This window comes from Ammospiza nelsoni, chromosome 2 (genome assembly GCF_027579445.1).
Source record: "Ammospiza nelsoni isolate bAmmNel1 chromosome 2, bAmmNel1.pri, whole genome shotgun sequence".
NCBI classification, from domain to species: Eukaryota; Metazoa; Chordata; class Aves; order Passeriformes; family Passerellidae; genus Ammospiza; species Ammospiza nelsoni.
Genome location: NC_080634.1, coordinates 24,461,935 through 24,484,941, shown reverse-complemented (window position 1 = coordinate 24,484,941; position 23,007 = coordinate 24,461,935). Strand labels below are relative to the sequence as shown.

The window sequence follows — 23,007 nt, the reverse complement described above, 5'->3', positions numbered from 1 at the left end:
GTAGTTATTTCAGTTTATTTTGCTCAGTTAAAAACAGAACTGCAAAATGTTTGGTACGTTTTATTTAGCAACATACAAGGAACAATATAAACTGCCACATAAAACTCGACACAAAACAGCTGGAGAACCACCCCAACTCCCTCCCCCGCTAAAGTTATTTATTCAAAGTGGTACTTTTCTGTAGAAAATTTGTGTCAGAACACTTGCTGTACACCAGTTTATACCGCTGCTTCTTGGTAATCTGTGTGGCGTAAGAAAGTCACAATGTGCTCCAATTTTGAACTTGCTGTAACTGTAACTTCCTAAAGGTGTTCTTGTGATTTCCCCAACACATGTCCCACTGAAATGCACAGCACCCTTTAGAATAGATGGAGAGCACTTATCTATAGTCAACTAGATACCAAGACAATTCCATAAAACTTTGTCACAGGTCACAAATTAGGATGTATGATGGACAAGAGAAAACACACAGTATAAGCTAATCATGCAGAGTGCCCTTTCCACTGCTCTCTCCCCACTCTGTGGCTTTCCCCCCCACACTCTATTTCAGACCAAAGGAGTTTAATGTTAGCATCAGTGACCAAGCTCAAATCACAGGCTGAATTAACAAATGCAGATACAGAGCTCATGCCAGCACTACATGAGCTCTGCTCCCGGTCATACCAGCTGTAAAGTGTGTTTTTATAAGCTCTAAGGCATGTATACTAATATATGCTTAGAGTAAGCTCCATGATTTACTTCTACTAGAAAAATAACTCTTCACCTCCACTTGTCGTTCCTTTCCTTTTTACTCTTTCCTCACTTCCCACTGGAGTGGACCCAAATAATCTTCTATTACTAAATGGATTGTAGTCTCTTCGGTGCTGCATCCATTTGCAGTCCTCTTCTTCATCCTGACACTAAAATGTTTAGGAAACAAGGGCAGGAAGATGAAAAAAAGCCAACAGATTTTAGGACTGTAATGGGGAACATAGAGGACCTTGCTTCTATTTCAAAGTGGCCATAAATTCATTCACCCAGATCATGTCTGATAATTACCTGGTAATTACCACAGCTGGACAACTTCTTTCAGAAACTGTTTCAGTTCTCTTCATTTATCTTATAGTTAATTTTTTTGCAGTAATCCTTTCCAAAGGATTCCAAAGATAAGGCCGAAGGTGTATTCAGAAAAAAAAATTCTAATCAATAACTTTGTACAAACTAATCCTCACAGTCTCTCTGTGAGGTAGGCATATATTAAATCCCATTTTTACGTACAGGGAATCTAGGCTCAGAAAAATGTCTTCCCCGTGGCTAGAGTAAATCAGCAACACAGGAAAAAATGCAGTTAGTTCCTGCCTTTCCACCTGCAGTAGAATTCACTAGACCAGGCTGCCTCAAATAAAAGTGAAATCAGTGTGTCATTTGTTTTTAATAAAGAACAGTCAATTAGATGGCAGTACACTTTTCTCCCCCCAAAAAACCTCAGGGTCTTGTCTACATGAAAACCTCACAAAATATATTATTAAATACAAGGTTTTGTGGTGGGCTGCTTCTAGTAAGCATGCGGTGTAGACTATGAAGATTTTTAAACAAAAACCCCAAGACATCAGAATGTGTCCCTGTTCTTATCTGCAAGCACCTTGCACCACCAGGTCTGCTTTTCACTGCAGTTACATGCACTGAGTGTCAGCAGCAATGCTTCACTGCAATGCCTCCTGCACTGAGTGTCAGCAGCAAACCCAGACAAGCCTGCTTAACTCCCCCATTCTTAGGCCAAACCAGTAATATATTGCACAATTTCCAAAAGCAATACAAGTATTCAGTTTCATCTACAGAGTGTTGAAACCATGACTATACAAGTGATCACACTTCTATCAATACTAGAACTCAGAATAATTTTAAAATAAACCAAAATTATATATCTGGAATATATGTTAGCATCCTTCTAAGGCCATACAGGACCTCATTTCTCAAACTGCAAATACCAGCACCCTTTAGGGATCAGACTTACCCAACCTTAAGTCTCAAGGCAGTTTTGCAACTTGGCTGTCAGGGCAGTAGAACCGTCCCATGTGGGCACATCCAAGAGAAGGCCAGTGCAGGGAGATGCCTTTCCAGCAGTGTACATTACTGGAGCAGAACAGGGACCTCAAGTGAGAGTCCCAGAACTCCAGCTGACACTAGATTAAACCAGCATTTGTGAAGAGATTTAGCAGTGGCTCTCTGTTAACCTCCAGCTCTCCTGGAGTTAATGCTTCACAAATAATTTTTACCTTTATATAGTGTCAAACAAATATACTTTTTTCTCTACACTTAAACCTATCTCAGATGAAATTAATATTCTTAGGTAAGACTCTGGATCAGAAACTACAAGAAATAACTTTGTTGGTTACCAGTAGGGAAGCTAAGGAAAATGGGTAGTTTAGGACGAACAGATCAAAATAAATGCAGAGGAATTTTTTTTTTTTTTTTTTTTTACTGTGGATTATTTCTCAATAAAAATAAAATCATGCCAGTTTTACAACTCTGGTAGCTTCATAGTATCTGAAGCAGCAATAACAAAATCTTCATAGAATTGTAAGTGGATGGGAGTCCAGACAATACTCCTGCCTGCTTGGTGAACTAAACAGAACCCAGACTCCCAATAGTCATTTCTCCAATGCTGTTGAAAACTGTAACTCACCACCAGTCTATCATCAACTACAAACACAGGTTAAAAAAATCCAAACCAAAACCACCATTAGCAAAATCTGCTTGAAATGTTTTCTCTTATGGCTACAGAAAAATTAGCCAAATTCTTTATTCCACTAGTAGTGAAACACCCCCCATGTCAACAACTGTGATCACATAATGTCCATACTTCAAGTCCTTATAAAGTCACATTTATTTAGACTTAGCACATATGGTTTCCAGTGATGTTTCTGGTTTAGGCTCCAGCTCCTCGGGGAATTCTAGTTTTTCACAGATTGTCTCCTTTATGGGTAGATACTGAGAGATCTCGTTAGGTTCCGTGAACAGGGTAGGTGGAACATTCTAAAAAGCAAAACTTTTACATGAAATGAGTGAAAGAAAAGAGGGGATAAGAAAAAGTATTCCAACCCCAAACTATTACAGACAACCTATTATTTACTGGATGTAAACACCACTCCAGGCAAACTTTTTAGAGGCAAACAAAAAGGGAGGAGGAAAGATACAAGAAAATTTAAGTTGAGGTGTTTGTCACAAATAAAAATCAACAGCTCCAATTCCAAATGTGCCACAAATTATTCTGAGCCATTACTAGAGTTTTAAGGTGGCCTATTAACCTCAAATATTTGACAAAAACTGAAAGAGTCTATTACCAAACAGATCTTAATCCCTAATACGGTTTGGAAGCACATAAATTTAACAGATGAAATTTAACATCATGGGACATGGACTACCTGATTTTGCAGCTGAACAGTTCTATGAAAAAATAAAATAATAAAAACATTTTGTTAACTCAATAGTAGAAAAAGTGACCTAATCCTATACCCTGTCATGTGATCTGAGCATTTACAAAATGTAAATCTGCTCTAAAATCACCAAAACAAAAGTTGCATAAGCAGAAAGAACTTTCTTCTGTATTAATTCCAAACTAACAAAGAAGGACTTAAGAGACACAGTATTTTCTATGCTGACCATAAAACTGAAAAGCAGACAGAAGGAAAAGAATCAAAGTTTTAAAAATGCAATACCTTTAGACTTGATATTTTGCTTTCCCTGGATGTGTATTCTCGCAACATGTAGGTCTTGTCAGCCTAATGGAAAAAAGCAATCATCTGGTATCAGTAAAATAAGCATTTTAAATACATTTAATTTAGGAAGCATTGGAATTTGGTTGACCACAAATTTTCACATAGAAGAAATGTACATTCAAATTCATGAAGATAGATGACAACGTTGTTTTTTTCCAAAAACCTGCCACGTGCATGTTTAAAAAAATTCTATGACTGAAAATGCTTGTTAATTTTTACTCAGCTAGAACTCCTACACATCTACACAGAATTACCAAAACCCAAATCTTAACATCCTGTATTATTTGTGAGATACCAGAACTCAGTGTACCGCAGACAGTTATTTGCAAGTTACAATAACGTATTTGAAGACAAGACAGTATTGAACTCTTTACTGCTGCCTATTTTTCCTCTTGTGCTTCCTTCTCTAATCTGTGTTTGTCAAATGTATTTAAATGATTACATCACATGATGGGTAGCCTACTCTGCTCATACACATGGCATCCAGCAATTGGTTGCTAGCTCAGCACCACCACAATAATAAAATACACTCAGAAGTTTTTGTGCCCCCAAACATCAGTATTAAATTAGAGGAATATCACTGGGTCACTGGAAGTAAAATGACAAAGGAACCTCTGTAAAGTAACTCATGATGGAAAGTAAGGGTTTACCTCATGATGAAGCCTTGTATCATTCATCCTGATGAGTACCCCATCCACTCTCAAGAAGAACCTCAGCAGCACAAAAAAGCTGGAAGGCATAACTCTCTGCAAAAATAAAGAGGGTCCATTCAGCACCTTACAAAGGCTTACTTAAGCATGTACTTGTCTACATCAGACATTCACAATGTAAGACAATATGAGAAGTTTCCAAGAATTAAGTCAAAAGTTTGGGCAGTTGAAGTGCTACAGCTATGACTGGCCAGTGGGGCAGACAGTGTCTCAAAGCACTATTAGGCAGGAAGCAGGAGGGAAAAGATTGTCCCCTGGAACAAATGACAGATGACAAAGATTTCAAGAAAACATAATTTCCAGTAAGGTCATATTTCTAAGAGCAAGGATGAAGAACATTTTGCTTTAACGTTTAAATCCCAGAAGGAACAACATGCAAAAAGCAGCTGTGTTTTGCATTAATCAGCCAACTGAGTGCCCGGGTATCTTTTATACACCTCCCAATACTCACTACTTTCACACTCAAACTTGATACTCCATGATCATGGAGTTCATCTTCAAACAGGAGTACTTCTTCAAAAAACATAATTTGTTCCCTGGCTTTCAATTTCTCTGTATTTATGTGTTCTGTTGTAGGAACAACCTAGAGAAAAATATTAAGAGCAGTTAGCATATTAATTTTTTGCCAAACTACACACAGTTTGTTCTGATATTTTTAATTCCACAGTTTTAAAAAGGAAAAAACTTCTCAGGCACTAAGCTTAACACACTCCAAATTTCTAAGAGAAAAAATTAAAATCAAAGTTTCCAAGAGTTTCTTCTTGGAAGTAATATCAAGCAAAAACAAAATTTAAGAGTGGAAAATTCTGACTAAACTTCTCTCTGGGTACCAGGCTCGGTAGGGTTTCAGCTGCAAACAATTCTGCTTTCTTTCAAAACATTTGAAGATGTCTTTTGTTCAAGATACATATGAGAAGTTCAGGTTTATAAACAGATTTCTGTGCATTTAACATCCCTAACCCACAACACACCTTGAAAATTATTCCAGTAAAGCCTTTTCACAGAAATCAAGTACCTGTATGTTTTCTATCTCATGGTCTCCACAGACACTTCTGGTGTCCAAATACTATGGACCAAATTGTTTATTTCTATACTGTACTTTTAATTCCAGCACAACTCAAATGATCTCTAACTAAAGCAATACTAGTGAATTAATACATCTGCTTAGTAGCAAGCAACCTGTACGCAGTAAACAGAAGTTGGGAACTTCAGTCTTATTTTCACAAAAATAAAGACATGGGAGGGCCTGTGAGTTTAAATATCTGGAATTACTGAACTGCTGTTGCAGAAAAACATCAGGCCATTGAAAGCAGCCAGGTCAGAAAGCAGACAAACATGCAAGCAGCAGAGCATGAAGGCACTGCAGAATGACACAGCTGATAGTTCTGCTGTACATGAGCAGCTCGGGGCCCCGGAGCAGTCCCCAGCAAGAGCTGAAGCCTCCGATGTGCTTTAATCCTAAAAGGCTTTAAGACACCACCCACCCTCGTTATTAAAATAAGCCATGATTTGATTAGGATAAAATCATGAGCTGAGAAACATGAGAAGCCCAAATTACACTTTGAAATCAAAAATTACAAAGCACAAAAGATTTTAAAGAAGCCTACTGAAAGGTAAATGACAGCTTCAAAAAAAGTTTGACTGAAGCAAGATGCAGTCAGCAATTAACAAGAAAATTATTACCTTTAATGTTGCAGTATCTCCCAGCAAAGTTCCTTTGTAATCTGTTGTGTAAGTCCAGTCATATGGCTTGACAACTTCCTTACTGTGCTCAGTCTCACTCCTCAACAGTGAAACAGAAAACAGCTTTGTAGTAATTGCTTTATAGCAATTCTCAAAAAGTTACAACCTCACATAAGACTCTGCATTAGAATTCTGACACTGTTCCTAACGAAAAACAGCAGCATTGTCTGAGCTGCAATCACAATGTCAAGACTTAATCATGGTTTCACGTCTGCTTCCATAATAACTTTGAAAACAATTATGAAAATTCTTGATCTATTTCAGTTCTATGACTCAAAGATTCTCATGCAATATTGCTGAAAAATTTGTATTTCAAGATCAATGTCTCTTTAAGTAAGCAGAAAGTGATCTCTTGACAACACACAGCAATCATTAACACTGCAATTTAGCTTAGTTTTCATGATAACTTTGCTTTGTTTCTGTGCTTTATTTCCAGATGCTCTACAACTAAATCCAATTTGGTAAATACTAAGCATCATAATTACTTCTCATGCATCTTAGCCTTAGGAACAAAGCTTTGTTCCTAAGGCTAAGATTTTGAACATGTACAGCACTTTGCAACACCATACAATACAGTCTTGTAATGCTCAAGGCTCTATAAGTTTAAGTAAACAGAAACAGCATTAAGTCATGTTAAACTTGACATTTACTTTAAGAAAGCCATGACACAGCTGAAAAATACAGCTGACCCAATTTAACAGAAAGGATGATGACAGCAAAGAAAAGCAAAGTGACCTCTGTGATCACATGCTATATCTAGGGTAAAATCAAATGCAATGTGGTCTTCAGGAGTTCCATTTGTTCCTTTAATGACTGTATGACAGTTTCATATACAACACACGAGTACTTGCCCACTGGTGATAAAATACTGTACCTGCTCTCTTGCCACTCCTCTGCACAAGCGACTTTGATCATACCTTGACAATTATTGACACATTTTAAAGCATCTGTAGCATTGAACTCAATTCCAAAACCATGGTCATGCTGTATTCTTAGGACATTGTCTCCAAACATCATCTCTGGCAGGGAAGGCATGTGTAATTCATCAGCCAACCTGCAGAGAAAAATAAAAGAGGCATCAATCAGCTGATCACAGCTCAGTGAAAGCAGTCCTTGTTTTGGAACAAGGATTCTTTAGACCGTGATAACTTAGAAGACACAGGTTAATCATTTCACCTGAAAAGCAGACTCATTAATCTGAAGTGACTTTTCCACCAAAAAAGTACTCCTAAAACATTCCTTCACCATCAGGCTCAGACAAAATTCTCACACATGAGGAATCAAGAGTATCTGAGAAACATGCAGAAGCCATTTTCCACCTGTGCTAGCAAATCCCTGGATGGTCAGTGGACCAACTTCAGTAGGTACTCAAAGAAATTTTCAAGAACTAGGACTCAACATAAGCAAGTTTGAATTCACGGCACAATGGTCCATTCCTCCAAATTTAGAAGCCTAGAAAAAAGATGCTTAAGACAACCCAGGCAGAGTATGTAAAAACTCCAGATGACACTACTGTACTCTGCTGGTAGAAGACATGTACTGGCACACTTCCTAAACTTTTCCTCCTCACCTACCCAACTTCCCAAGATCAAAAAGGAATATCTGACATTTGGAGAGGAGAAAGCTTTAGGAAATACACCACCTATTTGAGTGGGGGGAGGGAGAAGAGTGTCCTAATCACAATGTTCACATTGGTAACATGGCTGAACAAAAGTGGTTATTTCTGTAACTCTTAATACAAAAGAACAGTGTCAACCTAACTGAAATAAAAAAAAATAAATTCACAGACCTGGAAAATAAGATCCTATGTTTTTCCCAAAGAAGGCAGAATAACATTATGAACTTTTCCATTTAATCAAGTGTAGGAACCCTTGACCTGAAAAACCCAACCCCTGCATAGAAGAGTTCTTAGCTATGGCACATTTAATCCTTCACCTTTCCACACAGGTTGCTGAGGGATTTTTGCAATATATATTTGCCAGAAATAAAATTCCTACAGGTACTACTAATGTTCCCCAAGCAATAAAAAAGACAAAATGAGTCGCTGTGACCTTGTTGCACCCCCTACAACTGGCCTCAGCTCATTGATCCAGCCTGTCCAGATACTTCTGCTGAGCCTTCCTACTCTCCAGTAAATCAACACTTCCACCTGGCTTGGGGTCATCTGTGAACTTACTGAGGGTGCACTCAATCACCTTGTCTAGACCATCAATAAAGATATTGAACAGGACTGGGCCCAATACTGAGCCCTGGAGAACACCACTGTTGATGGGCCACCAGCAGGATGTAACTCCATTCACCATCAGTCTTTGAGCTCAGTCATCCAGACAAGGTTTTACCCAGCAAACAGTGCACCCATCCCAGCCATAAGCAGCCAGTTCCTCCCAGAGAATGCCTTATTAGCCTCAAAAAAGGTAAAAGCAAGATAAATGAAAGTACATTTAACAAGACTAATGAGAGTCCTATGTATACTGAAATTTATTCCAGAAAATGAAACCAAGAAATATCTGCTAAATCCATCTGTCTTTAAGGTCAATTGTGGTACAGCTGAACTCTCCAGTTCCACATTAGGAAATTTGACTTAAGTACTTGATGCTGATACAGGAACATTTCCTCCAATGATTTCAGTGGACTGGAAAGTTCTACAAGAAGAGAGCAAATTATACACTTTTAATGAAAGCCACTATCTTAAAATAGCTACTACTGAGACATGGTATGAGACGTTAAAAATATTCTTTTTCAAAAATAATTTTTAAAACTAGGCTTCTAATTAGCAGGTCTCAGTTCACAGAGATCCAGAGATCCAAAACCGTTATAATCATACATTCAGAATGGTTTGAGTTGGAAGAAATCTAAAGGTCAACCTCTCTGCCATGGGAAAGGACACCTCCACCAGACCAGGCTGCTCAAAGCTCCATACAACCTGGCCTGGGATGGGGCATCCACAATTTATCTGGGCAACCCGTTCCAGCGACTCACCACCCTCACAGTCAGCAATTTCCTTCCTAGGGTCCAATCCAAATCTCTCCTTCAGTTCGAATTCATTCCCCCTTTTCCCCATACCACATGCCCTTGTAAAAAGTCCTTCTTCATTTTTCTTGCAGGCTGCCTTCCGTAATCATTAAAACAAAATTTTGGAAGTTACCTGTAACCCAAATAGCCCTAGTTCTCCAGCCAGAGAATCAAGCTTGAGAAGAAGGAACAATCCCGGGGACCGAGCAGTGTCTCCCCCGCCCTGGGAACGCCGCGTGTTTCCTTCGCAAGGCCACCCGACGCCCCCAGCCCCTCGCTGTGACGGCTGAGGCCGCAGCCCCGCGGTGGCTCCCCGAGCAGCTGGGACACCGTGCTGTGCCGTGTTCCCCTGCGTCCCCGGCCCGGAGCCCGCCCCACCTCTCGGCCTGCGCCGACTTCATGATATGGGTCCGGGCGGCGCTCAGCTTCCACGGCCCGAAGGTGAAGTCGCGCCGGCTGCTCTGGAAAACGGGGTGCATGGCGGCCTCCTCTCCGCCGAGCAGAAGGCAGGAGGCGGCGGAAGGGGCGGAGGTGGCGGAACCCCTCTCCTCCCGCCTCCTCCCGCACAGCACTCACAGCAGCACCGGCGCCCCCGGAACCGCCGCCCCGTGGCGTTTCCGCTTCCAGGGCCGCGCGGAGCGGAGTCCCGGCGGCGGCGGAATCCTGGGATGCATCAGGAAGAGCGTTGCCAGCAGGGCGAGGTAGAGGATCCTGCCCTTCTGCTCGGCTCCAGTGAGCCCACAACTGGAGTGTTCTGTCCAGGACAGGAGAGACATGGAGCTCCTGGAGCGGGTCCAGCGGAGGGCAGCGAAAATTATTAACTGATCTTCGTTTGGTGGAAGGGCTGAGGAAGCTGGGCCTGTTCAGCCTCGAGAAGAGGTGGCTGAGAGGGGCCCTTATCAATGTGTACAAATATCTAAAGAGGGGATTCCAAGAGTATGGATCCAGGCTCTTCTTGGTGGTGCCAAGCAATGGGACAAGAGGCAACGGGCAGAAACTGATGCACAGACGTTCCACGTGAACGTAAGGAAGACTTTCTTTACTGTGCAGCGACTGAGCACTGGAACAAGTTGCCCAGAGAGGTTGTGATGCCTCCACCACTGGCAATATTCCAGACCTGTCTAGACACAACCATCTGCCATGTGCTCTGGGATGACCCTGCTTGAGCAGGGTGGTCGGACCAGATGACCCATTGTGGCCCTTTCCAACCTACCCAGTCTGTGATTCTGTGAGGTGATATGGGGGGGGCAGATGGGTGAGGAAGGGAGTCCACACTTCTCTGTGCTGCTGGAGCCACCATGGGGAGAGTGGGCTCTCTAATCTCCTCTGCCCAGGATGAAGAGCCAGCAAGCTCACCCAAACCCCTGTTCCAGCAAAGCTGGGCTGCAGAAACCAGTGGAGAATGTTTGTGTGCCCCACAAGTGCTTGTGCCTTCAGCTACTTCCCCATGGGTACCTCACCAAGAGCAGTGGGACAGCTGGGTAGGAGCAGTTTTGGGGAGCTCTGAAGCCTCTGGACCATCTCCATGGCCACACTAACAGTTGCAGCAAGCATTACCTGGCTCCATCAAACAGGTGCCCTGCGCTATGTTAGTACACACACGTGTGTGCACACAGAATCACATCTGGGCAAGGCTAGAATGGGGCACAGTGGATCATCTGGTCCAACTTCCCTGTTCAAGCAGAGTCATCCCAGAGCACATGGCACAGGATTGTGCCTAGACAGGTCTGGAATATCTTCAGTGAGGGAGACTCCACAACCTCTCTCAGCAACCAGCGCACACACACTCACACAGGAAATAAGTTCTTCCTCACATTCAGGTGGAACTTCTGTGCATCAGTTTTTGCTCATTGTGGAATCTCTTGTGCTGGTTCAATACATTTTTGAATGCTGTCCAAAGACGGTCTTTTTAAAATGTCAAAGTGCAATGGCATAGTAAGCTTTAAAAAGTCCTGTAGAAAAGTATTAGTAGAACTGGTTGAAAATAATACATCAGCTTAGTATTCCAGCACTGATGGGTGGGTGCTTGTCTCGCTTTTCTGCATCATCAAAAGGGCAGACTAACTCCCTAGGGACTTCCCCTGGCACAGGAGCAAGACACACAGTCCAGCTCCTGCTGTTGGAACATTGGAGCAAACTCAGGCAGCAGCCACAGGAAACTGATGTCCACAGCATTAAAACCCCCACAGAGCAATCAAAATATAGCACAGCTCAGATCAAGGCAGTCACCCTCTGTGCTCAAGGGAATTGCCAGAGAAAGGCAGGAACTAGGGAGGGCAAGCACAGCATTTAATTTTTGTTCACCCTTTACGCTGTACCCTTTATACTGACACTATATCCAATGTCTTGCTTCAGATGTGTGTGCGGGGAAAAACTCTTCCCCAAATCTTATTTGTGTTACTTTTAATAGTGTTTGGGGGTCTAGGAAGTCTAGCACTTAGGCTCTACGGCTGCCTGGCACTACGAGCAGGTGGAAATAATTTTACCTTATCCATGGATAGTACTTTTCCCCTGCCCTTTAACCGAGTTCCCGGGAAATGCACGGACCGCTCCGGGGCGGCCGCGCAGAACATGGCGGGCCGGGAGGAGGCGCGGCGGGCCGAGGCTGTGGGGCGGGCCGGCGGGAGGGGCAGGCACGGGGCTGGGGCCGTGCCCATGCCGGGAGAGGGTCGGGCCGCGGCGGCTGGCGGGGGTCCCGGGCGCCCCAGCCGGGAACGTACTGCTCTGGCGGCGGCGGGCGGTGAGTGCGGAGCCAGGAAGGGGACAAAGACGGCGGGACGCGCTGGCTCCCGGCGCGTGGGGGCGAAGCGATGGATGCCCGGGGCGGAGGACCCTTTTCCAGCTCTTTGTTCGCTGCCGGAGGGAGCGCGGGGGCAAAATGGCGAAACCCCCGTTCCCCACCGTATTTACAACTCGGTCCCACTCGTTTCGTGTGTGTGCGGGAAGCCAAACCGCTCTGCCCGCGGCGGGGATGGGATGCTGTCCCCACCCGGGCAACCCTGGCCCGGGAGGGCCAGGGCCACCCCTCCCCGAGGTCACTTTTCCCCCCGCAGGGTGCAGTGGGGCAACGAGGGGACGGGGAGCGCCAGGTGCTCCGGGCATCGGTATCGCAGGGTGCGGCCGCGGGGGAAGCCGCCTTTCCAAAACCCGCTCCGGCTAAAAAGCGTCGGAAAGGCACACAGAGTTGGTGCAAGCATGCTGAGAGAGAAAGAAACTCGAGGGAAAGTGTTTGTGCACACGTCCTCAGTCACAGGCTAGGGAAGAGCCAAGTTATATTTTTTTCAAAGCATGGCCCAGTAATGTCTTTAATTATGTTTTTAGGAAAGTACAGATAAAAATGGGAAAAAGGTGTCTTTCCAGACTGACAGTGCTGCCTAATGCCACAACAGCCACGCAGATGGAAGCATTTCTGTGAGTACTGTCTGGAACCCATGTCTGCCACAGTTGTAGTATTGGCTAAGATAACTTTCTTGAGTCCCTTCCCAGAAATGCTAAAATCAACTTTCCATTCATTGATGGACCCTTTTACTTTTTTTTTTGGTCTGCATATTTGCATTTATTTGTTTGTTTGTTCGTTCATTATCCTACAGATGCGTGAAGGACTGAATGAAGTAAGAAGTGATTGCCGTGTGAAGGCAGCAGTAAAAAGAGGAATTGCTAAGGAATTGGAAGAAATAACAAGGTTTCACAAAATGAGGCTGTGAATCAATGGATGGATGCTAACACTGAGAAGTCAAGGATTAAAGGTTCTCAGGCATTTCTGTAGCATGGACCGCATCTTAATGCAAGGAAGTATCTTTCAAACCTCATATACAGAAAGTCAATTCCTCCAGTCCTTTGGTGTTGGCAGTAAAATGCAATCAGCAGTGTAGCTAAGGTGATTATGAACATGCAGAAATTATGTTGGGAGAGTACATGCAGTGGTGGTCCCTGAGTTTTTGAATGTTACTTAGCAACTGTTAAGGAAGAGTCAGCAGGATGTAAGACTGATCTCTGGGGCCGTTCGGGTCCGATCCAGCTAGCTCTGGACCCTGGCTCCTCGCAGTCTTACAAGAACGAAAGTAAAAGACTAGAGGCGCTCTTTCCTCTCGGAATGATCCATCATGATCCATCGTCCCACTTTGTTGTGGAACCACTTCAGGGAAGTCCAAGGGAGGCAAAGAGAGGTCAGAGGTTTCTCCTGGGAGATTTTAAGCGCAGGGGAAGGGGGGTGGAGGAGAGGGGCTACAGCCAATGGGATACAAGTGAGGAGAGGGGCAAAGGGAAGGATAGACCAGGGAGAAACCACCACCACTGGGGCTTAGGGGAGAGGGGAAGACATGTGATATGAGAGGGGAATCCCATGAGGATACAAATATACTATTCAGTATGTTTGTAAATACCAAACCCAGTGCAAAACAACAACTAAATAAACTATTTCATGCAATACAATAGCAGAGTATGACTAGCCTGGCATCCATAGACCGTCAGCAAATGCTGTATAGGCAGAATACAAGGTAACTATCAGGATAGGCAGAAATTTTTTAAAAAGTGACTTTCTTTAAAGTAAGATAAGCAAAGGTATTTGATATTTGTCTTGTTTCTTGAAGAAACAAGTGATATTCTTGTTTCTTCACAACCTAGATGAAGGGGCTGGTAAGTAGGACTTAGAAACAAGTAAGATCTGTAGAAAATTTTAAAGTAAAATGTGCCTATTTTTGTTTCTTATTTCCCTTCCCCTTCACCTCTTCTTGTCTTTCCTGTTCTAGGCTTGGTGTTATCCTCTTTGGTGTGCCCACAGGCAATTTACTGCCCCTTCACTTGCCCATCTAAAATATGTAGTTTCCTGCACGCTACAGGTAAATTTTAACAAAGGCAAAAGGGCCTCCAGTCTTTGGAAAGAGTTTGAAGAACTATTACCTGGATGTTTCTGAGCGTTGTTCTGCTTCTAGCTACTCAGCATGTCTTGGCTGCTCCAGATCTGCACACTCTGACCATGAGCAGCAATTCCTCCCTCAGCAATGGGAAGGGCCTGAGGAACCTGACCACAGAGGAAGATGGGGCAGTCAGAGTCACTGAGTCTGTTGCTATAATTGTCATTGCCATCTTCATCTGTTTGGGCAACCTGGTGATTGTTGTCACTCTGTATCGCAAGTCATACCTTCTCACCTTGAGCAACAAGTTTGTGTTCAGCCTGACCCTCTCCAACTTTCTACTCTCCGTGCTGGTGCTGCCTTTTGTTGTGACCAGCTCCATCAGGCGAGAATGGATCTTCGGGGTTGTTTGGTGCAATTTCTCAGCCCTGCTCTACATGCTGATCAGCTCAGCCAGCATGCTCACTCTGGGACTCATAGCTATAGACCGGTAAGCTGCTGTTTGGTAATGAATTGTAACAAATTGTCTGCTCCTCTCATAGAGTAACCACTGCTTGTTCATAGAGTTGAGAAGCGCGTGGAGAAGGTTACACGGTGTACTGATGGAGTATCATTTTTACTTCAGCCCCTCATGAAATTTTGATGTGGAGCAAGAGAAAGTGATATCATCAATAATGGGAAATGCAGACGTTCATCTAGAGTTTTTTAAAGCTCTTGATGGTATAATAGCATGCTATTTGATAAACATGAAATAGTGACTTAAAATTCCATATTATACCCTAAGCATACACTCACACATAAGATCAGATTTAATGGTTGCATGTGTGGCTTCAGCCACGTTTGACAGTCTTGACTGCGGTGATACCTACTTGTACATGTAACTGTTTCTAGAAACGGCTTCTGAGCCTGTTTGAAGTAAAAAGAACTAGATATCAGCATCATTAAAGCATGTTCTTTTCTTTATTGTATGTCTTTTATGCTTCTGTGGACTACTTATTTTCTTGCCCTGCAGGTACTACGCTGTGCTGTACCCGATGGTTTATCCAATGAAGATAACGGGCAACAGAGCAGTGGTAGCTCTTGTGTACGTGTGGCTGCACTCCCTTATTGGCTGCCTCCCTCCCCTTTTTGGCTGGTCCTCCTTGGAGTTTGACCAATTCAAGTGGATGTGTGTGGCAGCCTGGCACAAGGAGGTTGCCTACACAGCCTTTTGGCAGATCTGGTGTGCGCTGCTGCCATTCGTGGTCATGATGATCTGCTACGGATTCATATTCCGTGTGGCAAGGATTAAGGCCCGCAAAATTCACTGTGGGAGTGTTGTCATTGTGGAGGAAGACTCGCAGAGGAATGGGAGGAAGAACTCCAGCACCTCCACGTCATCCTCTGGCAGCCGAAGGAACGCTTTCCAAGGGGTTGTTTACTCAGCCAACCAGTGCAAAGCTTTCATAACCATCTTGGTTGTCATTGGGGCTTTCGTCATTACGTGGGGACCTTACATGGTAGTAATAACATCGGAGGCACTTTGGGGTAAAAACAGTATTTCCCCTGCTTTGGAGACATTGGCTACATGGCTGTCCTTTTCCAGTGCCATTTGCCATCCGCTAATTTATGGGCTGTGGAACAAAACGGTGCGCAAGGAACTCCTGGGAATGTGCTTTGGGGATCAGTATTACCGCAAGTCCTTTGTTCAGCAGCACAGGACATCGAGGCTCTTCAGCATTTCCAACAGGATCACAGGTAAGATGTGGCTGCAAAAGACACATTCTTAATATCACCAAGAGCAAGGCTTCCCGTCTGCCTGTGTTTGGCATGTTTCAGGGCTCTCTAAAGAGAGTTGGATGTTTCTGGAATTTTTAGCAGTCTTTTATCAGTCAGGTTACATTTGAAAGGAGAATTTTTCTATTTTTTTATAGTTAACATCATTCTCCTACTATAGTAAAATTTTCTCAGGCAGAGAAGACATAGTGATGAGGTCAATAAAAAGAATTTATTTTCTTCTTTCTCAAGCATTTCCTTTTGTGTGCCTTCCATTTTGTGTTGCCCAGATTTGAATTCTACCAAAAGTACTTTTTACTGCACTTTTTCTTTGTTTAATGGCCTTATGCTACAACTCTTTAAAATCCACTAAGGTTCCACTGGCATAACTTTCTGCAAGTTCAACTTTTAGGCTTAATTTTTGGGAAGAAAAGATCATAAACAAAAAAAAAACTGTGTTAAACCATAAACTATTTGATGTGTTCCCAAGTTGCCGACTGAGACCTCCAGTTGCTCAGTTTGGTGGCTTCATTGTTGTTTTTTTTTCTTTTAAAGTAGCAACACAGTGACATTCAGATTTTTAATAATTTCCCTGATCATGTTCATAAGCTTCCAAAAATAGAGCATCTTCAAGGGATATTTCATGCAAAGGCATAAACTGAAATTGGGAAGGATGATCTAAAATGCAGAAGGAAGATGAGAGCAGCAAGGCATCTGTTTTCTGCAACCTGGGAACATTGGGAGAGACTGTCATGCAAATGAAAGAGTTATGGAGCTCTAGCCACATAACAACCTCCAGGAGCTTTGGCAAGTCTGTATCCAGGAAATGCTATGGATTAATACATTGGAAACTGAGGTGGGGAGGGAAAAGACAGGAAATTTCTTTCTTTTTCCAAGTGATAAACTTGAAGCTGTCAGCTTCTTATCAGATATCTTAGCTGGAGGCTGATAGGGAGGAGAAAAAACTCCCAACAAACTCACAAGAAAATCTCAAGGTGAGATCCAAAGCAGCGTCTTTGTAAAAATCTCACAATCTCCTCCCTTCTTGTTTTGGAGATTTGAAAGAAGTTGGACATCTCTGTGCCCCAACCTTGCTCCTGAGCTTCTTCCCACACTAATGGCCTGTCACAGCTGCCTGTGGCTACCAGGTTATTCTCTGTCTAGAAGATGCCTGGCCAATCTCCCCATCCATGTGAGAGCATATGTTTGGTGCTCAGCCTGTCTGGCTGGTAAAACACACATATGCAGCAAGAGTGGGAGGGAGATGATGCAGAGAGAAAGGAGACTTGCTTTTCCAAACCTGAAAGGTGCTGACTGGATTTCTAAGATGGTAAGTCCAGAAGCTGTGCTCTCTGCTTCACCAATGTAAGTTTTATATGCAGAATAATAAATAAAGAGGTAGAGTGGGTATTACTAGAAGAGGTTTTTACCTCTGCAAGCTCCTTAAACATTCACTGTGTAACAAAAACAAAACTTTCTTGCAGATTTGGGACTATCTCCTCACCTTACTGCCCTCATGGCAGGTGGGAGGCCATTGGGAAACAGCAGCAGCACAGGAGATACAGGTTTCAGCTGCTCACAGGATTCAGGTAACTGCAAGTTTCTTGATCCCTACTTGGGCAGAAGTTAGCACTTGGCAGCAGTCTTGTGGACAGTCAATATTTACAGCCACAGATGTCTTCTGGTGGACAAATGACATGAAGCATCTGTTCTAGCTGTTCCAACAAAACTGCTGCAGTTGTTTTTTTCCTCCCTTGCCCTCAATAGATTTACGTGCAAAATGGTGCTTACGGAATGGTTACACTCCCTTGGTAATGTGTCCTGGGAACAAGACTCACTGCTTTTTTGCCCTTCTCCTTCAGTTTCTGTTGTTCTTTGGAGACTTTCTCTGTATCCACAAGGAACAGAACAAAAAAGTGCTGTGAACAATGTACTCTCTGTTTCGTATTTTGTAAGAGACCTTGTCTTGTTCATCCTGCAGTATAAACATAAACACTTAGGATGGTTTCAGCTTATAATTTCATTACTACTTAAGATCTCTCAATTGAAGATGGCTTGGAAAAGGGAAAAAACCCAGTTCTGATGGTAATTTTCTATCCAGATCTCTTGCTAGATTTTTCTGGCAGTTAACTCAGCTACCAGTCCTTAACTGCAGTAGTTATTTTAGAGAGTATTTCTGCTCTAGAGACACCAGAGAGTGATCTTTTAAGGGTTGCTTGGTGTAAGGAGTTTGTTTCCTACTTTTGTAAAGGAAGTCTGTGGAGCTGGGATTTATTTTTGGTAGTTGTTTTCTGTCTGTGCAGATATTCAGCAATTGTATGTGATAAAAGAGAGCAGCCTCCTGGTAAACCTGCCTCAATTAAGAGAATGTGGTGTTACCATCTTGTGGCAGCAGTTTAAACAAATGAACAAAACTAAAGTGATGCCAAAATGCTGTTAGAAGTGCCGTTGCTGGTTAAGGAGGGAGCACAGTTCATAGCCTGGGAATAGATACACAGTGATCTACTGTGAAATACTGTTTCATTTTGTATGCTTTTACTGTGAGTTACTAAAGAGCAGAAGGAAGCCGTAGTCCCTCTTGCGTGTTGCTTGCTGCACGTAGTACATGATCCTGGGGCCTGCAATGCCCAGTCTCTAATCAGAATATTTCCCAATCCTTTCAATGAAAACTGACCTCATTCTTTCCTGTGCAGTGTTTAATGTGAGCTGAAATTTACTCACAAAAGCTGTATTTAGACATCTTTTGAAGGAACTGCTGAAAATAGGCTGAAAATGTTTTGTTACCATATTGTATCTCCATGTTACTATTTTACTTGGGGGTTCTTGCTCTTTTCAGGAACAGATACAATGCTTCTTGAAGATTATAGCTCAGATGGCCCTCATGCCCCACACTGCATCTGTCCTCCTCGAAGGAGGAGTTCAGTGACATTTGAAGATGAAGTGGAACAAATCAAAGGTGAGTGTAGGGGTAAGTATGAAAATGCTCAGAGTCAACTATACTGAATGCTCAGGAAACCTCACAGGACCTTGAGAATTGTCTTGAAAAGTATCTGACCACTGACAGACCTGATCACTCATGCAGGTACAGCAGAAAGCAAAATCAGGCCTTTTTTCCAGGTCTCAAGTAGCAGCAGTTAAGGACAAGAGTTAGAAGCTGGGATTCCCTGCATATATCAAAATTAAATTGCACAGCAGTATCCTCTCTGCAATTCCACTCATCTTAGTGGCTGTTACAAGTTTTGCCTGTTTTGTGTTTCTTGGGAAATATATTTTCCTACCCTCATATTTTGGTTGCATTATCTCTGTGTTTCTCATTCGCTGTCTCTTGTCAACTTTGTCATTTACAGACTTGAAATTCTTCCATTTACAGACTTCAATTATTTGAATATAATTTTATTCTGTTTAATTTACTTTTTCTTACTTAAATTCTACTTCACTTTACTGGGTGTGTTTTTCAGCATGTATGGGTGAAAACAAATGAACCACATGCAATTTTTTCAGTCAGCTTGTTGATTCTGGGCTAGCAGAACATTGCAGTGATCATCATGTCCGAACATTAATTTATTCTGATAGTTACAAAAATTTCAATAGAAGACTTGATAATAACAACTGAGTTTTCTAAACAATATGTGATTGTGGACAGGATGAAAATGAGCAGAATGCCTTTAAGAATCAAGTAATAATAAAACCTAAAATAATGAGAAAATTCTTTCTATGGAATTTTTAAATATCTTGGCAAAACTCCCTTTTGCCCTCTTCCCAGAATGAGATTAATATTTCCTTGTACAAACACATTAGCATACATTTTCCACTATCTTTCTGAGTGATTATCTAGGAGCAGACTTCTAATTTCTTGTGAGAATGAAAGAGGAAAGTCTCAGTGCACAATTCCCCACAGGTTTAGCAGTTCTCCTTGGTGAGTCTCAGGCTTTTCAGCATCCCTGAGGCTTTAAATTATTTCAGCAGCCTCACTGAAGAGTTATATTTAGGATGAACTCTTATATTGGTCAACATGTTGGTGGGTAGAGAGGTGTACAGATGCTACAAAAATAGCTGCAGATTATCCCAGGTCTGAAGCTCTGGAAGCTTTGTGTTCATAGAATGGTGTAGGAAGCTTGAGTATTGTTGGTAAATAACTGCTGGAAAATAAATAATTGTTGGAAAATAACTGTGTAGTTATTTTCCAGAGGGCATGATCATGCCTTTACAACAGGATCTATATTAGTTTTCAAGCATTTTCACAGCCATGCTTACCAACTGTTATCTTTTTTTTTTCAGAGGCTGCAAAGAATTCTGTTCTTCATGTAAAAGCTGAAGTGCATAAATCTCTGGACAGTTATGCAGCCAGTCTGGCCCGAGCTATAGAAGCTGATGTGAAACTCAGCCTGTTTGGGGAAGATGCTTTACCAGGAGCCCTGTTCCCCTCATGGACTCTGGCAGGAAGCAGTGGGAACATCCGGCGTGGTGCCAGGCCCCATGCCAGCCAAAGACTGAAGCTGCAGAGCATCGATGAAGGGAACATTTGACACGAGCACTGGAGTGGGAAAACAGAATGAAACCACTTAGCAGGTCCTACTGCAGCTGGTAGTGTTTCACCAGAACCAGGACACCTTGTCAGAATGTTTCCAGTGTTTTTTCACAGGGAAATAGCTGGGTTCTGGTACTTGCATTAGCATTTTACAGCAATGTTTGTTTACTGGTTGAGGTGCTACTGACTCTTCTGCACATCATTATCATACAGCACATAAGGAAAGCAGGGCATTGACCACATCATTAGTCAGTTGAATCTTGGGTCCATTGGCCAAAGCTGATACCAGAACAAAACAGAAAAGGTATGTGCAGTGTTTAATTCATTGTTACATCCATCCTTTTCTGACCACCAGGATAATCAGCTGATACTTGATAGCTGTAGTGCTCCGATAGGAGCTTGTGCATTGGATAAGACATAAAGCCTTACTCCCAGCTGAGCAACGTGGACTTCACTAAAGACAAAGCCTGAACTTTTCCCAGAGCTCATGCAGATTATGGTCCTACTTACCTTTGCTGGGGGATATTTCTGTCTGTTCAGCCATCAGAATGCCATATCTGACATTGGACTGTGTTTTGCTTCAGCGGCATGGAACACCAGCTCCTCTGGATGTAATGAATGGGAATAAACATGTGCTGGGAACAGCACAGAGATAGGATTTGAGGAAATCATTAGTGCAGAATTCTTGGTTTCTTTGAGAACTTCAGCTCATGTTTTGCTGTTATTAAAAGGGCACTCTGTGGCTATGCTAAACCTGACAGAATATAAATGAGATATTATCACTTCGTATTCAGGATTCATCTTCTAGAGAGAAGACAGCTGTTTTTGGTTTTTTTTAATCATGAGGGAATGTAGTATTTAAGCTGTAGTTACCTCAGTGCTTTTATTTCTTGGAGTATTAATTCATTAATCTCAAAAATAAGAACATTTGGCACTTATATTGCACTTTGCATGTTCTTAAGCACTGTACAGACATTACCTTGTTAGGCCTTTGTGAGAGGGTTGATCAGCCCTGCTTGCCAAAGAAGGGGAACTCGGCACAGCCAAGCTGCTGGCAGTGAAACAAGATGCAAAGGTGGCAAGTTCTATAAGGAAAAGAGGGATGAGGTGGATCATTCGAGTATATCCAGCTTGAGGAACTTTTCTGTGCCTTTGTGGGCTACCCCCTTCCTTACTTTGTGGGGTTAAAACCCTGCCTTACTGTGTATGCCAGAGAGGAGATGTAAGTGAGCAGGATAATTTCTTGGGAGTGGGTGTCAGTAGCAAATGGACTTAAGGACCGAGGGTTTGCATGTGTTTACTCTGTCTGCTCGCCTGTGCCTCTACCTTTCCCCAGAAGTGCTTTGTATGAGGTTTTGCTGCAGATTGTTTGGAAATCATGATCAGGATGTTTCCATCTGGGTAAAAACGGGGTGTACACCCATGGAGTTTTGTCTTTGTATGACTTACTCAGAGGCACAGAAGCAAAGTGTTATGAGGCAGAGCCTCGGTCCAGTACTGTATTTAGACATCCTATTTGTCTTTGTTCCTGACTCAGAGATATATTTCAGCACAAGCTTATATCCATCTCTGGACAAAGCAACTTGACTTTCTGAACTAGCCTGAATCCCATTGCGTTCCCATGTAAAATATAACTGCATGCTTAAAATTCAGTACATGGTTTGCTGGTTTAAGAACAGGCTGTTAGAGCAAGAACACTTAAGTTCCAGAAAGCTGGCTCTTAGCATAATGCAGGAATAAATAAATTAATAACAGGGAGGTTCTAACTCCTGCATTTTGTACTTCTAATGTGTTAGAAAGATTGGACCTGGGGACACTCATTAGGAAAAAAAGAACCAAAAATCCCAGTATTTGCCAGGAAACGCTCTGCAGGGAGGTCATTATTGCTGTCATTACCGTTACCATTCCAGTCTCAGTCCCTTGTAGTATTCAACACTCCTTAAGCTGTGCACTTGCCTGGAAGTTTTTTTTGTGCATCCCTTTTATTCTGTATTCCTGCTTAAAAAAAGTTGAGCAGGGCGTTGATGAATGCCAGAAGGGCACACACTAGTATGAATGCATTGAGGAGGAGTAGGCGGTGGCCCATAATTCTGAGTTTAGGAGAAAAAATTCCAAGGCAAGTGATGAAGCACAAAATCGATAGTATTGTGTAAAAAGTACATTTTTCACACAGGTACTGAGACAAATGCAGCCTTCAAGCAGGTCAGGGGGGTTGCAAGAGTTTACACATGGCTGAATTTGGCTGCCTGTGTTAATGTCAGTAATGTGTTATTTAGTGTAAATGTTGTTCATGTTTTTGTACCAACATTATAACCAGTGTTGTTCTCTCTTGAGTTGTCATTAACAAGATCAGTAATTGAGAAATGCACACGTTTTGTAAAACTGTATTCCCATCTTAAATACAGAAGAGAAAAAAAAACAACTTCTTTCCAGTTCCCGATGGTCTGTGGTGTTTGTACTATTATTTCAACTTACATTCCCCCTTAAGTATTTTACTTTTGAACGTGTGTCCAGCGGGCGGGCTGATGCTGTCAGGCGCGGCAGCTGGAGCCGTTTCCAGGACAGGGAGGTGTCCGGGTGGAGCACGGCTCCCTCCGCACCCCGCGGGCTTTGGGAGCGCGGCCGCGCCGGGTGCGCCCCCGGGGCGG

At 42.7% G+C, this 23,007-nt stretch overlaps 2 protein-coding genes across 3 annotated transcripts; one reads left to right on the top strand and one right to left on the bottom strand.

Moving 5' to 3' along the window:
* Positions 1–2,438: 2,438 nt before the first annotated feature.
* Positions 2,439–9,825, bottom strand: TIPRL (TOR signaling pathway regulator). 2 transcript variants are annotated; one of them, XM_059467170.1, is made up of 7 exons: positions 9,602–9,825; positions 7,086–7,265; positions 6,152–6,251; positions 4,920–5,051; positions 4,409–4,504; positions 3,699–3,761; positions 2,439–3,028 (listed from the first exon to the last, which is right to left on the bottom strand). In XM_059467170.1, the coding sequence occupies exons 1-7, from the start codon at positions 9,700–9,702 to the stop codon at positions 2,984–2,986; spliced, it is 717 nt and encodes a 238-aa protein (XP_059323153.1). In that variant the 5' UTR covers positions 9,703–9,825; the 3' UTR covers positions 2,439–2,983. The 2 variants fall into 2 exon arrangements, with proteins under 2 accessions (XP_059323153.1, XP_059323152.1); XM_059467169.1 differs by having other exon boundaries at positions 2,439–3,015.
* A 2,071-nt stretch (positions 9,826–11,896) lies between these two features.
* Positions 11,897–22,791, top strand: GPR161 (G protein-coupled receptor 161). The gene is made up of 9 exons (XM_059467158.1): positions 11,897–11,963; positions 12,545–12,634; positions 12,814–13,100; positions 13,972–14,061; positions 14,155–14,566; positions 15,089–15,813; positions 17,316–17,420; positions 18,668–18,787; positions 20,110–22,791. Exons 5-9 carry the CDS (start codon positions 14,199–14,201, stop codon positions 20,355–20,357), a joined length of 1,566 nt encoding a protein of 521 aa, XP_059323141.1. The 5' UTR covers positions 11,897–11,963; positions 12,545–12,634; positions 12,814–13,100; positions 13,972–14,061; positions 14,155–14,198; the 3' UTR covers positions 20,358–22,791.
* Positions 22,792–23,007: the final 216 nt, after the last annotated feature.